The sequence below is a fragment of the Carassius carassius genome, chromosome 4, assembly GCF_963082965.1.
Source record: "Carassius carassius chromosome 4, fCarCar2.1, whole genome shotgun sequence".
Taxonomy (NCBI): domain Eukaryota; kingdom Metazoa; phylum Chordata; class Actinopteri; order Cypriniformes; family Cyprinidae; genus Carassius; species Carassius carassius.
Window position 1 is genome coordinate 43,895,338 of NC_081758.1, and position 14,867 is coordinate 43,910,204.

Below are 14,867 nucleotides of genomic sequence, written 5' to 3' on the forward strand. Positions count from 1 at the left end.
TCAGAGGAGCACCAGGACAAGACCACAGGAAACAGATGATTCTTCTGCCCAATCTGACTTTGCTGCAGTCTGGAATTGAACTACTGGTTTCGTCTGGTCAGAGGAGAACTGGCCCCCAACTGAGCCTGGTTTCTCCCAAGGTTTTTTTCTCCATTCTGTCACCGATGGAGTTTCGGTTCCTTGCCGCTGTCGCCTCTGGCTTGCTTAGTTGGGGACACTTCATCTACAGCGATATCGTTGACTTGATTGCAAATAAATGCACAGACACTATTTAACTGAACAGAGATGACATCACTGAATCCAATGATGAACTGCCTTTAACTATCATTTTTGCATTATTGACACTGTTTTCCTAATGAATGTTGTTCAGTTGCTTTGGCGCAATGTATTTTGTTTAAAGCGCTATATAAATAAAGGTGACATTGACATTGTTAATAAATTAATACTTTTATTCATCAAGGATGCATTAAATATGACAGGAAAGATATTTATAATGTTACAAAACATTTAAAAGAAATGTTGAATGAAGAATAACTGTTTGATCAACACAGCTGTCAGCTTTTTATGATGTTTATGAAATGCGGTTGTGTTCGGTGTTTGAGCCTCTTCTTCGATCAGCGTTTCGTTAGCGATGGACAGAGCGTTGTTTTTCACCGAAGCGCCGCCGAGATCTGACTCTTAAAGCATGTTTACTGCCAGAAAACATTCCTCCACGATCACGACTTTCCTCTAAAATACCACAGCATTATCAAAACAAGTGCTGAACTGGTTTATTGGTTTGTTTAGCTCCTCACACACTTATCAGAGACTTCAGAGCATCCGAGGAGACTTGAGACCAGATGAAGCGACTCTAAGATGCATTCAGCAATAACTACATTCTGGACTGAAGGAATCATGGCTTCAGATTTGGACGGAGGAGCAGAGAGTATTAATGAGAGCGCTGGAATAACACTGAGAGATTTTATTTGGCTTTGCTTCTTTGTTGGACTTTATGTAGCGTTTAGCTCCAGCACCACGTGTAATAATCCAAACTGAAGAAAAACACCTTTATGCCAAGACTCCAGCTTCCAACAACAACTAACTATTCATTGCACCTTATTAAAATCAGCAGGGTGTGGCTTTGTATCAAATACATTTGCGACTTTTGAATTCATGCATTTCTAACGCATTTTAATGGGAATAATGTTGGACATACAACCTTTTTCCAGTGCAGGTAATTCCAGCAACTTAGTGTTCACATGAGGTTATGAGAGTTTATATATTGAGTTTATAGATGCAGGAAACCCCAGAACTAGTTCTAATTTTTTTGTTTTGCTAAAAGTTTTCATAGGAAATGTAAAACACACACACACACACACACACACACACACACATACACATACACACACACACACACACACACACACACACAAACATGGAATAAATGCCAAAAAATAACATTCTACAGGACATCAAAGAAAAAGAGGATTTAAAAAATCTGGAACATTCTTGTTCCATGTGTATATTAAGTCTTGTTTTCTGAAAAATGTATCAGTTTGTGCTTAAAATGAGAAAACATCTGCCAATTCAAAATTAGATTTAACATGTAATTCTCTCAAGAATGAAAGAATCCACTAAATGTTAATCATTTTCTAATATTTAAAGCAGACAGGGTTAAAGCATTGGTTCATTTCCAGAATTGAAATCTCCCGATGATTTACTCGCTCTCATGTCATCCGAGATCTTCATGTCTTTGTCTTCAGTCACAAAGAAAAAAGGTATTTTCAAAAACAAGATCTCTGACATCATTTCATTTTAAGTAAATGTATCTTGTAATGTATTGTATAGTTATGTATCTTGATTAAAAAAAATTCAGATATCGGTAAACTAGACAAAAGAGAGTTTTTTTGAGAAAGTAAAAATGCAAAGTTTCCTGTGAGGGTTAGGGTTAGGTGTAGGGTTGGTGTAGGGCCATAGAATATACAGTTTGTACAGTATAAAAACCATTACACCTATGGGATGAACACACTTTACACAAAAACAAACGTGTGTGTTTGTGTGTGTTTTTCAGACTGCCTAACTTGAGTTCAGAGACTGAAGGTGGAGTGTTTGTGTTTCAGGTCATTTTCTTGGAAACAATTCTGTGATTGACGTCCTGCGGCGTGAAGGTTATGAGGTGGAGCACACACCTCCTGGACAGACGCTACACAGGTGACACACACACACACATTTAGCTCCTAACCCTTCTGCTGTACAAACTGTATTTTCTTTCCTCTACCACTTAATTCTGTGTGATTTATTAGCTTGTTTCCTCTTGGGGACCTAACATGTCCTACATCTGCCTGAAGAACTAATGATCACTGATAATTAATACACATCAGTAACACTATACAGTATGGTTCCATTTTACATTAGTTACCATGAACTAATTACTACATACTTCTAAAGCAAAAATTCAACTTAGTTACTGTTAATTTCAACATTTACTAATACATTATTCCAAAGCTGTATCTGTTAATGTTATATAATGCACCTGAGCATAAACATATCCTGCATGTTTAGAAATAATATAAGAGGAGGAATATGTTAAATATTTCTTAGCTAAAACATTCAGTTTCAGAGTCCAGATGATTCAAACCGTTCCTGTCTGACCTCCAGTGGCGAGGTCAGAAATTTTAAACTGAGTGGACCTTGGTGGAATAGGGTGGACCTGAATGACCACTCTCAAATTACACAAATTTTACAATATAGGATAAAATCACTATACAGTTCAGATAAGTTAAATGTGATTGATTGTTAGCCAACAAATTCATGAATATACAACAAAATACATTTATAACAAACAGCTACAAGGAAGACAAATATAGATATTGTACTGCTATATGACCACTGTAGCAAGACATCAGTGTTCAGTAATTGTGTTCATTTTAAACTGGAATAACCTGGTTTACTAACTTACTGTGCCACGGCCAAATTTCTGACAGCATTATACTTTGAGAGCGAACAGATGTTGCTTACATTCATTCATCTTTTCAAACGTGAGGGGGACAGAAATTACATGTATATAAAAAATTACAATATAACATTTCTGTAATCTATATAGCCTACCAGTCAACAGTTTTTGAACAGTAAGATTTTTAATGTTTTTATAGAAGTCTCATCTGCTCACCAAGCCTGCATTTATTTGATCCAAAGTACATCTAAAAAAAGGTAATATTGTGAAATATTTTTACGATTTAAAAGATAGATAGAGGTGGTGCTAGCGCAGTGGATAAGACACATGCCTTTGGTGTGAGAGACCCGGGTTCGAATCCACTGTGAGACACCAATGTGTCCCTGAGCAAGACACTTAACCCCTAGTTGCTCCAGAGGCGTGTGACCTCTGACATATATAGCAATTGTAAGTCGCTTTGGATAAAAGCGTCAGCTAAGTGAATAAATGTATAAATGTAATGTATAAAATAACTTTTCTATTCGAATATATTTTAAAATTCTTCCTGTGATCAAAGGTGAATTTTCAGCATCATTACTCCAGTTTTCTGTGTCACATCCTTCAGAAATCAAATCTTTCTAATATGCTGATTACCAATATTTAAAACAGTTTGAGTACATTTTTTTCAGTGTTCTTTGATGAATAGAAGGATCCAAAGATCAGCATTTATGTGAAATAAAAAGACTTTGCAACATAATACAGTGTATCATTCAAAATCTTAGAGACAGCATAATTTATATTTTTTGGAAAAGAAATTATAGAAATGAATACTTTTATTTAGGAAGGATTCTTTAAATTGATCAAAAGTGATGATAAAGACATAATTTTACAAAATTATTATATTTCAGATAAATGCTGTTCTTCTGAACTTTCTATTCATCAAAGAAACCTGAAAAAAAATCTACCCAGCTGTTTTCAACATTATCATTATTATTATTTTATTTTTTTGAGTAGCAAATCAGAATTATTTCGGAAGGATCCTGTGACTGGAGTAATGATGCTAAAAAAAATCAGCTTTTTAAATCTCAATAAATTACATTTTGAAATATATTCAAATAGAAAACCGTTTTTTTAAATAGTCTAGTAAAAATATTTCACAATTTTGCTGTTTTGCTGTACTTTTGATCAAATAAATACAGGCTTGGTGAACAGAAGAGACTTGACCGGTAGTGGATATGCGCATTGATAATTGGCTTAGAAATCTATAACTACTGGACAATAACAAATAATAATGATTTTTTTTATATACTACAAACACTTTCACATAAGTCATAATAGTTTCTATACTGTAATAAATGCTATGTCAATTAGCACTGCATTGTTCATATACTTTATCACCTGCTGGAGATGAGTTGAAAAACCATATATTGTTGCAATCGTATGTTAAATGTCTTCGTGTTTCCAAAATTGTTTGTTTTTCTGTGAAAACAACTGTTTTCATACAGCGATAGCTGGACGCTGTTGTCCATATAAGGAGTTTCCTGTTATGACTTTCAGCGCGAGAGCGCGCTCCGGCTTCGAGCATGAATGAAACACACATTGCAGGAGAGCTTAGCTCTCCGTGATGTTCATTTCGCCTTCTGAAAATGTGCGGGGGACGAATTTCAATGATTTTAAAAGTGTGGGGGACACGTCCCCCGCGTAATCTATGCCCCTGCTTACGTTACTCATTTGGTGCCGCTCACAAGCCTGCGTGACGTGTTTCCAATCACGGTACACATCCTCAAACATAGTGTCATTAAAATGACGACACATCTTGCAGAACACGTCATCGTCTTTAATGCTGTACTCTAGAAATGGGAACTTTGTGTACCACTTAGCAGCAAAAAGACTAGACTTGCCGTTTATTTTTCGCGAAAACTGGAGTAAATGCAATATTACTCCGTAAATGGGGCACAGCAGGTGGTTCATCAAGTGTGGATAAATCAGCTGGTATGTTGCTTTTCTCGACGATTAGCCCTTGTTGATGTTGATGTTTCAGGTTATGTTCTTGTTTTTTATACATATATTAAATTAAAGATGTCTGTTTCGACATGCTCGTCTTGTGTCATGCGTGTTAAAAGTTTACTTCACTAGCAGATGTAAACTCATCTTCCCACCCCCCAACAATACGCGATTGGCTAAACAGTGCTGATAAGCTTATTGATTGGCTGTAAGGCAATTATATGAAAAGGTTTTCGCTCTACAGTAGTTATTTTTTATGAAACTTCTTGTACGTGTTTAAGTGTTCAGTATGTCACATATGAATTAATTTTTTCGGCTTTCCCACATTTTTTTTTTGTCTGTTCTGATTGGGTGGGCCAGCCGTTAGTTTGAGTGGGCCAGTGCCACCCTGGCCCTTATGTAGCCTCGCCCCTGTTTCAGTCTGTCAGCATCACACACACATCAGCATCAGACACACAGGAGCATCACACACACATCAGCATCAGACACACAGGAGCATCACACACACAAATCAGCATCACACACAAATCAGCATCACACACATCAGCATCACACACACAGGAGCATCACACACACATCAGCATCACACACAAATCATCATCACACACACATCAGCATCACACACACACACACATCAGCATCAGACACACAGGAGCATCACACACACATCAGCATCAGAAACACATCAGCATCAGACACACAGGAGCATCACACACACATCAGCATCACACACACATCAGCATCAGACACACAGGAGCATCACACACACACATCAGCATCAGACACACAGGAGCATCACACACACATCAGCATCACACACACATCAGCATCACACACACATCAGCATCAGACACACAGGAGCATCACACACACATCAGCATCAGACACACAGGAGCATCACACACATCAGCATCACACACACAGGAGCATCACACACACACATCAGTATCACACACACATCAGCATCACACACACATCAGCATCAGACACACAGAAGCATCACACACACATCAGCATCAGACACACAGAAGCATCACACACACATCAGCATCAGACACACAGGAGCATCAGACACACATTAGCATCAGACACACAGGAGCATTACACACACATCAGCATCACACACACATCAGCATCACACACACAGGAGCATCACACACACATCAGCATCAGACACACAGGAGCATTACACACACATTAGCATCACACACACATCAGCATCAGACACACAGGAGCATCAGACACACATTAGCATCAGACACACAGGAGCATTACACACACATCAGCATCACACAAACATCAGCATCACACACACAGGAGCATCACACACACATCAGCATCAGACACACAGGAGCATTACACACACATTAGCATCACACATACATCAGCATCAGACACACATCAGCATCACACACACATCAGCATCAGACACACAGGAGCATCACACACACATCAGCATCACACACACAGGAGCATCACACACACACATCAGTATCACACACACATCAGCATCACACACACATCAGCATCAGACACACAGGAGCATCACACACACATCAGCATCAGACACACAGGAGCATCAGACACACATCAGCATCAGACACACAGGAGCATTACACACACATCAGCATCACACACAAATCAGCATCAGACACACAGGAGCCTCACATACACATCAGCATCACACACACATCAGCATCAGACACACAGGAGCATTACACACACATCAGCATCACACACACATCAGCATCACACACACAGGAGCATCACACACACATCAGCATCACACACACATCAGCATCAGACATACATCAGCATCACACACACATCAGCATCAGACACACAGGAGCATCACACACACAGGAGCATCACACACACATCAGTATCACACACACATCAGCATCACACACACATCAGCATCAGACACACATCAGCATCACACACACATCAGCATCACACACACAGGAGCATCACACACACAGGAGCATCACACACACATCAGTATCACACACACATCAGCATCACACACACATCAGCATCACACACACATCAGCATCAGACACACAGGAGCATCATACACACATCAGCATCACACACACATCAGCATCAGACACACAGGAGCATCATACACACATCAGCATCACACACACATCAACATCAGACACACAGGAGCATCACACACACATCAGCATCAGACACACAGGAGCATCACACACACACATCAGCATCAGACACACAGGAGCATCACACACACATCAGCATCACACACACATCAGCATCACACACACATCAGCATCAGACACACAGGAGCATCACACACACATCAGCATCACACACACAGGAGCATCACACACACACATCAGTATCACACACACACATCAGCATCACACACACATCAGCATCAGACACACAGGAGCATCACACACACATCAGCATCAGACACACAGGAGCATTACACACACATCAGCATCACACACACATCAGCATCAGACACACAGGAGCATCACACACACAGGAGCATCACACACACATCAGCATCACACACACATCAGCATCACACACACATCAGCATCACACACACATCAGCATCACACACACAGGAGCATCACACACACATCAGCATCACACACACATCAGCATCACACACACATCAGCATCAGACACACAGGAGCATCACACACACATCAGCATCACACACACATCAGCATCACACACACAGGAGCATCAGACACACAGGAGCATCAGACACACAGGAGCATCAGACACACATCAGCATCACACACACAGGAGCATCACACACACATCAGCATCAGACACACAGGAGCATCACACACACATCAGCATCAGACACACAGGAGCATCACACACACATCAGCATCAGACACACAGGAGCATCACACACACATCAGCATCAGACACACAGGAGCATCACACACACATCAGCATCACACACACAGGAGCATCACACACACATCAGCATCACACACACATCAGCATCACACACACATCAGCATCAGACACACATCAGCATCAGACACACATCAGCATCACACACACATCAGCATCACACACACAGGAGCATCACACACACATCAGCATCACACAGACATCAGCATCACACACACAGGAGCATCACACACACATCAGCATCACACACACATCAGCATCAGACACACAGGAGCATCACACACACATCAGCATCACACACACATCAGCATCACACACACAGGAGCATCACACACAGGAGCATCACACACACATCAGCATCACACACACATCAGCATCAGACACACATCAGCATTAGAGCATCACACACACATCAGCATCAGACACACATCAGCATCACACACACAGGAGCATCACACACACATCAGCATCACACACACAGGAGCATCACACACACATCAGCATCACACACACAGGAGCATCACACACACATCAGCATCACACACACAGGAGCATCACACACACACATCAGCATCAGACACACATCAGCATCATCACACACACATCAGAATCAGACACACATCAGCATCACACACACATCAGCATCACACACACAGGAGCATCACACACACATCAGCATCAGACACACATCAGCATCAGACACACATCAGCATCAGACACACATCACCATCAGACACACAGGAGCATTACACACACATCAGCATCACACACACATCAGCATCAGACACACATCAGCATCAGACACACATCAGCATCACACACACATCAGCATCACACACACATTAGCATCAGACACATATCAGCATCACACACACATCAGCATCAGACATACATCAGCATCATACACACAGGAGCAGGTCTGCACAGCTCTTCTGTGTCAGCACGCACCGCTGCGTCCGTCTCGTGAGAGTACGATTAAGAGCGTGATGCTGCATGAGGAGATCGAACGACAGCTGAATCCAGACTGATGTGATCAAACGACACACATGGTTCAGAACATTCAGTGTGTTTCCATCTCAAACACCTGAGGTCCAGAGAGCTCCATTAGAAAGATCGGAGAGTTTGTCATGAGTTCTGCGATGCTTTAGCGGTCAGAGAGACGGTCAGCTCTACTTTATTCAGCTCTTCATGTGAAGTTAGATGACTTTATCTGCATATGTACAGTACAGATATACTGTAGCAGATCTCAACCGCTTGATCGTTTGAACTGTCACAGAATGTTCAGCTCTAATCTGATACATGCAACTATAAGGCTTGAAGATATTATGAACATCAACATCATGATTTTCTGCTTTGAAACAATGAGTGTTTTGAAAGCGCTAAACATATAAATTACACTCAAACTCAAGTACTTCTGAGCTGAATGCTTGGACTCTTAAATCAAGCATCAGACCTTCATTTAGACCTTAGAAGGGACAGTTCACCCAAAAATGACTCTTCTGTCTTCATTTACTCGACCTTTGAGTCAATCCAAACCTCTATGAGTTTGTTTCTTCATTAGAAGATATTTTGAAGAATGTTGGGAACCACTTGGGAACCGTTTCTGGTCCCATTCACTTCCATTGGAATTTTTTATTGTTATTTATTTTCATTCACTGGGGACCAGAAACAGTTTGGTTGCCAACATTCACACATGTTTAAGTGTTCAGTATGTCACATATGAATTAATTTTTTCGGCTTTCCCACATTTTTTTTTTTGTCTGTTCTGATTGGGTGGGCCAGCCGTTAGTTTGAGTGGGCCAGTGCCACCCTGGCCCTTATGTAGCCTCGTCCCTGTTTCAGTCTGTCAGCATCACACACACATCAGCATCAGACACACAGGAGCATCACACACACATCAGCATCAGACACACAGGAGCATCACACACACAAATCAGCATCACACACAAATCAGCATCACACACATCAGCATCACACACACAGGAGCATCACACACACATCAGCATCACACACAAATCATCATCACACACACATCAGCATCAGACACACAGGAGCATCACACACACATCAGCATCAAACACACACACATCAGCATCACACACACACATCAGCATCAGACACACAGGAGCATCACACACACATCAGCATCAGACACACATCAGCATCACACACAGGAGCATCACACACACATCAGCATCACACACACATCAGCATCAGACACACAGGAGCATCACACACACACATCAGCATCAGACACACAGGAGCATCACACACACATCAGCATCACACACACATCAGCATCACACACACATCAGCATCAGACACACATCAGCATCAGACACACAGGAGCATCACACACACATCAGCATCACACACACAGGAGCATCACACACACACATCAGCATCACACACACATCAGCATCAGACACACAGAAGCATCACACACACATCAGCATCAGACACACAGAAGCATCACACACACATCAGCATCAGACACACAGGAGCATCAGACACACATTAGCATCAGACACACAGGAGCATTACACACACATCAGCATCACACACACATCAGCATCACACACACATCAGCATCAGACACACAGGAGCATTACACACACATTAGCATCACACACACATCAGCATCAGACACACATCAGCATCAGACACACAGGAGCATCACACACACAGGAGCATCACACACACATCAGCATCACACACACACACATCAGTATCACACACACATCAGCATCACACACACATCAGCATCAGACACACAGGAGCATCACACACACATCAGCATCAGACACACAGGAGCATCAGACACACATCAGCATCAGACACACAGGAGCATTACACACACATCAGCATCACACACACATCAGCATCAGACACACAGGAGCATCACACACACATCAGCATCACACACACATCAGCATCAGACACACAGGAGCATTACACACACATCAGCATCACACACACAGGAGCATCACACACACATCAGCATCACACACACATCAGCATCAGACATACATCAGCATCACACACACATCAGCATCACACACACATCAGCATCAGACACACAGGAGCATCACACACACAGGAGCAGCACACACACAGGAGCATCACACACACATCAGCATCACACACACAGGAGCATCACACACACATCAGCATCACACACACAGGAGCATCACACACACATCAGTATCACACACACCTCAGCATCACACACACATCAGCATCACACACACATCAGCATCAGACAGACAGGAGCATCATACACACATAGCATCACACACACATAGCATCACACACACATCAACATCAGACACACACATCAGCATCAGACACACAGGAGCATCACACACACATCAGCATCACACACACATCAGCATCAGACACACAGGAGCATCACACACACATCAGCATCACACACACAGGAGCATCACACACACACATCAGCATCACACACACACATCAGCATCACACACACATCAGCATCAGACACACAGGAGCATCACACACACATCAGCATCAGACACACAGGAGCATCAGACACACAGGAGCATTACACACACATCAGCATCACACACACATCAGCATCAGACACACAGGAGCATCACACACACATCAGCATCACACACACATCAGCATCAGACACACAGGAGCATCACACACACATCAGCATCAGACACACAGGAGCGTCACACACACATCAGCATCAGACACACAGGAGCATCACACACACATCAGCATCACACACACATCAGCATCAGACACACAGGAGCATCACACACACATCAGCATCACACACACATCAGCATCAGACACACATCAGCATCACACACACATCAGCATCAGACACACATCAGCATCAGACACACATCAGCATCACACACACATCAGCATCAGACACACAGGAGCATCACACACACAGTAGCATCACACACACAGGAGCATCACACACACATCAGCATCACACACACATCAGCATCACACACACATCAGCATCATACACACATCAGCATCAGACACACATCAGCATCACACACACAGGAGCATCAAACACACATCAGCATCACACACACATCAGCATCACACACACACAGGAGCATCACACACACATCAGCATCACACACACATCAGCATCAGACACACATCAGCATTAGAGCATCACACACACATCAGCATCAGACACACATCAGCATCACACACACAGGAGCATCACACACACATCAGCATCACACACACATCAGCATCACACACACAGGAGCATCACACACACACATCAGCATCAGACACACATCAGCATCATCACACACACATCAGAATCAGACACACATCAGCATCACACACATCAGCATCACACACACAGGAGCATCACACACACATCAGCATCACACATACATCAGCATCAGACACACATCAGCATCAGACACACAGGAGCATTACACACACATCAGCATCACACACACATCAGCATCAGACACACATCAGCATCAGACACACATCAGCATCACACACACATCAGCATCACACACACATCAGCATCACACACACATCAGCATCAGACATACATCAGCATCATACACACAGGAGCAGGTCTGCACAGCTCTTCTGTGTCAGCACGCACCGCTGCGTCCGTCTCGTGAGAGTACGATTAAGAGCGTGATGCTGCATGAGGAGATCTAACGACAGCTGAATCCAGACTGATGTGATCAAACGACACACATGGTTCAGAACATTCAGTGTGTTTCCATCTCAAACACCTGAGGTCCAGAGAGCTCCATTAGAAAGATCGGAGAGTTTGTCATGAGTTCTGCGATGCTTTAGCGGTCAGAGAGACGGTCAGCTCTACTTTATTCAGCTCTTCATGTGAAGTTATATGACTTTATCTGCATATGTACAGTACAGATATACTGTAGCAGATCTCAACCGCTTGATCGTTTGAACTGTCACAGAATGTTCAGCTCTAATCTGATACATGCAACTATAAGGCTTGAAGATATTATGAACATCAACATCATGATTTTCTGCTTTGAAACAATGAGTGTTTTGAAAGCGCTAAACATATAAATTACACTCAAACTCAAGTACTTCTGAGCTGAATGCTTGGACTCTTAAATCAAGCATCAGACCTTCATTTAGACCTTAGAAGGGACAGTTCACCCAAAAATGACTCTTCTGTCTTCATTTACTCGACCTTTGAGTCAATCCAAACCTCTATGAGTTTGTTTCTTCATTAGAAGATATTTTGAAGAATGTTGGGAACCACTTGGGAACCGTTTCTGGTCCCATTCACTTCCATTGGAATTTTTTATTGTTATTTATTTTCATTCACTGGGGACCAGAAACAGTTTGGTTGCCAACATTCTTCAAAATATCTTCCTTTGTCTTTAAAAGAAGAAAGAAACTCAAACAGGTTCAGACGGACTTTAGGGTGAGTCTGCATTTTTTGGGTGAACCGTCCCTTTTAAAGTCTATATTTTATTACTTTACTAACCAGACAATCACATTTAGAACCGAAATCCAATGAAAGGCATGTGAAAGCTCTGTATCCAGATGTTCATTCAGACCGTCTCTGACTGTGTTTCTGATATATCTCTTGACCTCTGTGTCTCGGGAGCAGGTTTGGGTCTGGGTTAAAGTGTTTCTCCTGTCGTTGGCAGAAGGTCTGGAGAGCTGCTGGATGTGGACGCCCCGCTGGAGCCGTTCCTCCACGAGAGCCGAGGTCTTCAGGAGGACGAGGACTCGAACCCACAGCTGCTGGAGCTCCTGGAGAAGGTGGAGCACAAGCTGAAGAAGAAGCAGCGCCGTCGACAGTTCAATGAGCTCTGGGTTCGGATGGAGGAGAGGTGAGAGCAGCACAGACACAACCTCCACCAGCTCAGTTCACTGCTCAGAATGAAGTCAGACATCACTTGTACCTCCTCACATCCAATAAATTGGGATAATCTTTGTGCTTCGCTACTTTTGATGTGAAACTGTCTCAGCTCTCTAACTCTTGCAGTTTTATCACTAAATCCAATAAATGTGTCAGTTTTTGTCACTCTTTAATGTGTGACGACGGACAGCTGTAGTGAAGTGATTAGGGATGCTTGAGTAAACAAATCATAATCACGATTACTTTGGTCCGTATTGTAATCATGATTATTGTTCCACATGACAAAAACTTTAAATGATTGTTTTATTTAAAGAAAGCAATATACTGTATATAGTATATATACTGTATATAATAAAAATAAAAAGCTAAGGACAAATACAATAGAAAAAAAAAAAAGATTTTTTTATGCAGGTCTATTTAGCTAACAGCCTACTACAGAAATTGAATAATCGAATGTAAAATAAAACTTCACTGCAAGAATTAAACTTCTTATTAAAGCTAAAAAGTCATTCTTTTAAAAGCAGGGAGTGTTTTCTCTGTCTTTTGTTTCCTTATTAATATTAAGCAGACAATCAAGAATATTAGGCTGCTGTAACTTTAAGACACGCATGGATCTGCTACGCACGTATTTCATGCTCAACTGCTTATGTTCATATATTACAATAACAGACGAGGGTTTGTGTGAATACTAATCACCAAGCGCCGTATTTTGACACATTTTTTGCATGTATTTGACCATTTAGCCGCGCACCTTAATCTAATGATGACTTTACTCGTCCGTGTTCTGTTCCGTCTCTGAACTTCTCTATCACACACACACACAAAAAAAACTTCAATTAATCAAGCACGGCCCATCTGGCAAAAGTCACTTTTTTAGTCATTCAGTGATTTGCACGTGAGTTGTGGCTTTTATGAGGAGTGAAAGCTCACTGCTGGGAAAGGGGCGACATAATCATTTTATCTCGATTACTGCATTTTCATAATCGTTTGAGGCTGAGATTGAAATCAAAAGTCTACTTAGATTAATTGCACAGCTCTAGAATCTATCATCTCTTCCTCTTTGCTACTAGTTATGGCAGCAAAGTTCATAGGTCATGGAAATGTGCATATGACAATAAAGACTTTGAACTTGAAATAAACATGAACAAACATCAGAATAAA

General features: G+C 41.9%; 1 protein-coding gene across 1 annotated transcript in view; it reads left to right on the plus strand.

The window, feature by feature from the left end:
• The window catches only part of LOC132131872 (metalloprotease TIKI1-like), a 38,445-nt gene that overhangs the window by 22,553 nt on the left and 1,025 nt on the right, over positions 1–14,867 (plus strand). The window contains exons 5-6 of the mRNA XM_059544006.1: positions 2,100–2,190; positions 13,492–13,677. Coding sequence (XP_059399989.1) covers positions 2,100–2,190; positions 13,492–13,677 — 277 coding nt within the window. The remainder of the gene's footprint in view (positions 1–2,099; positions 2,191–13,491; positions 13,678–14,867) is intronic.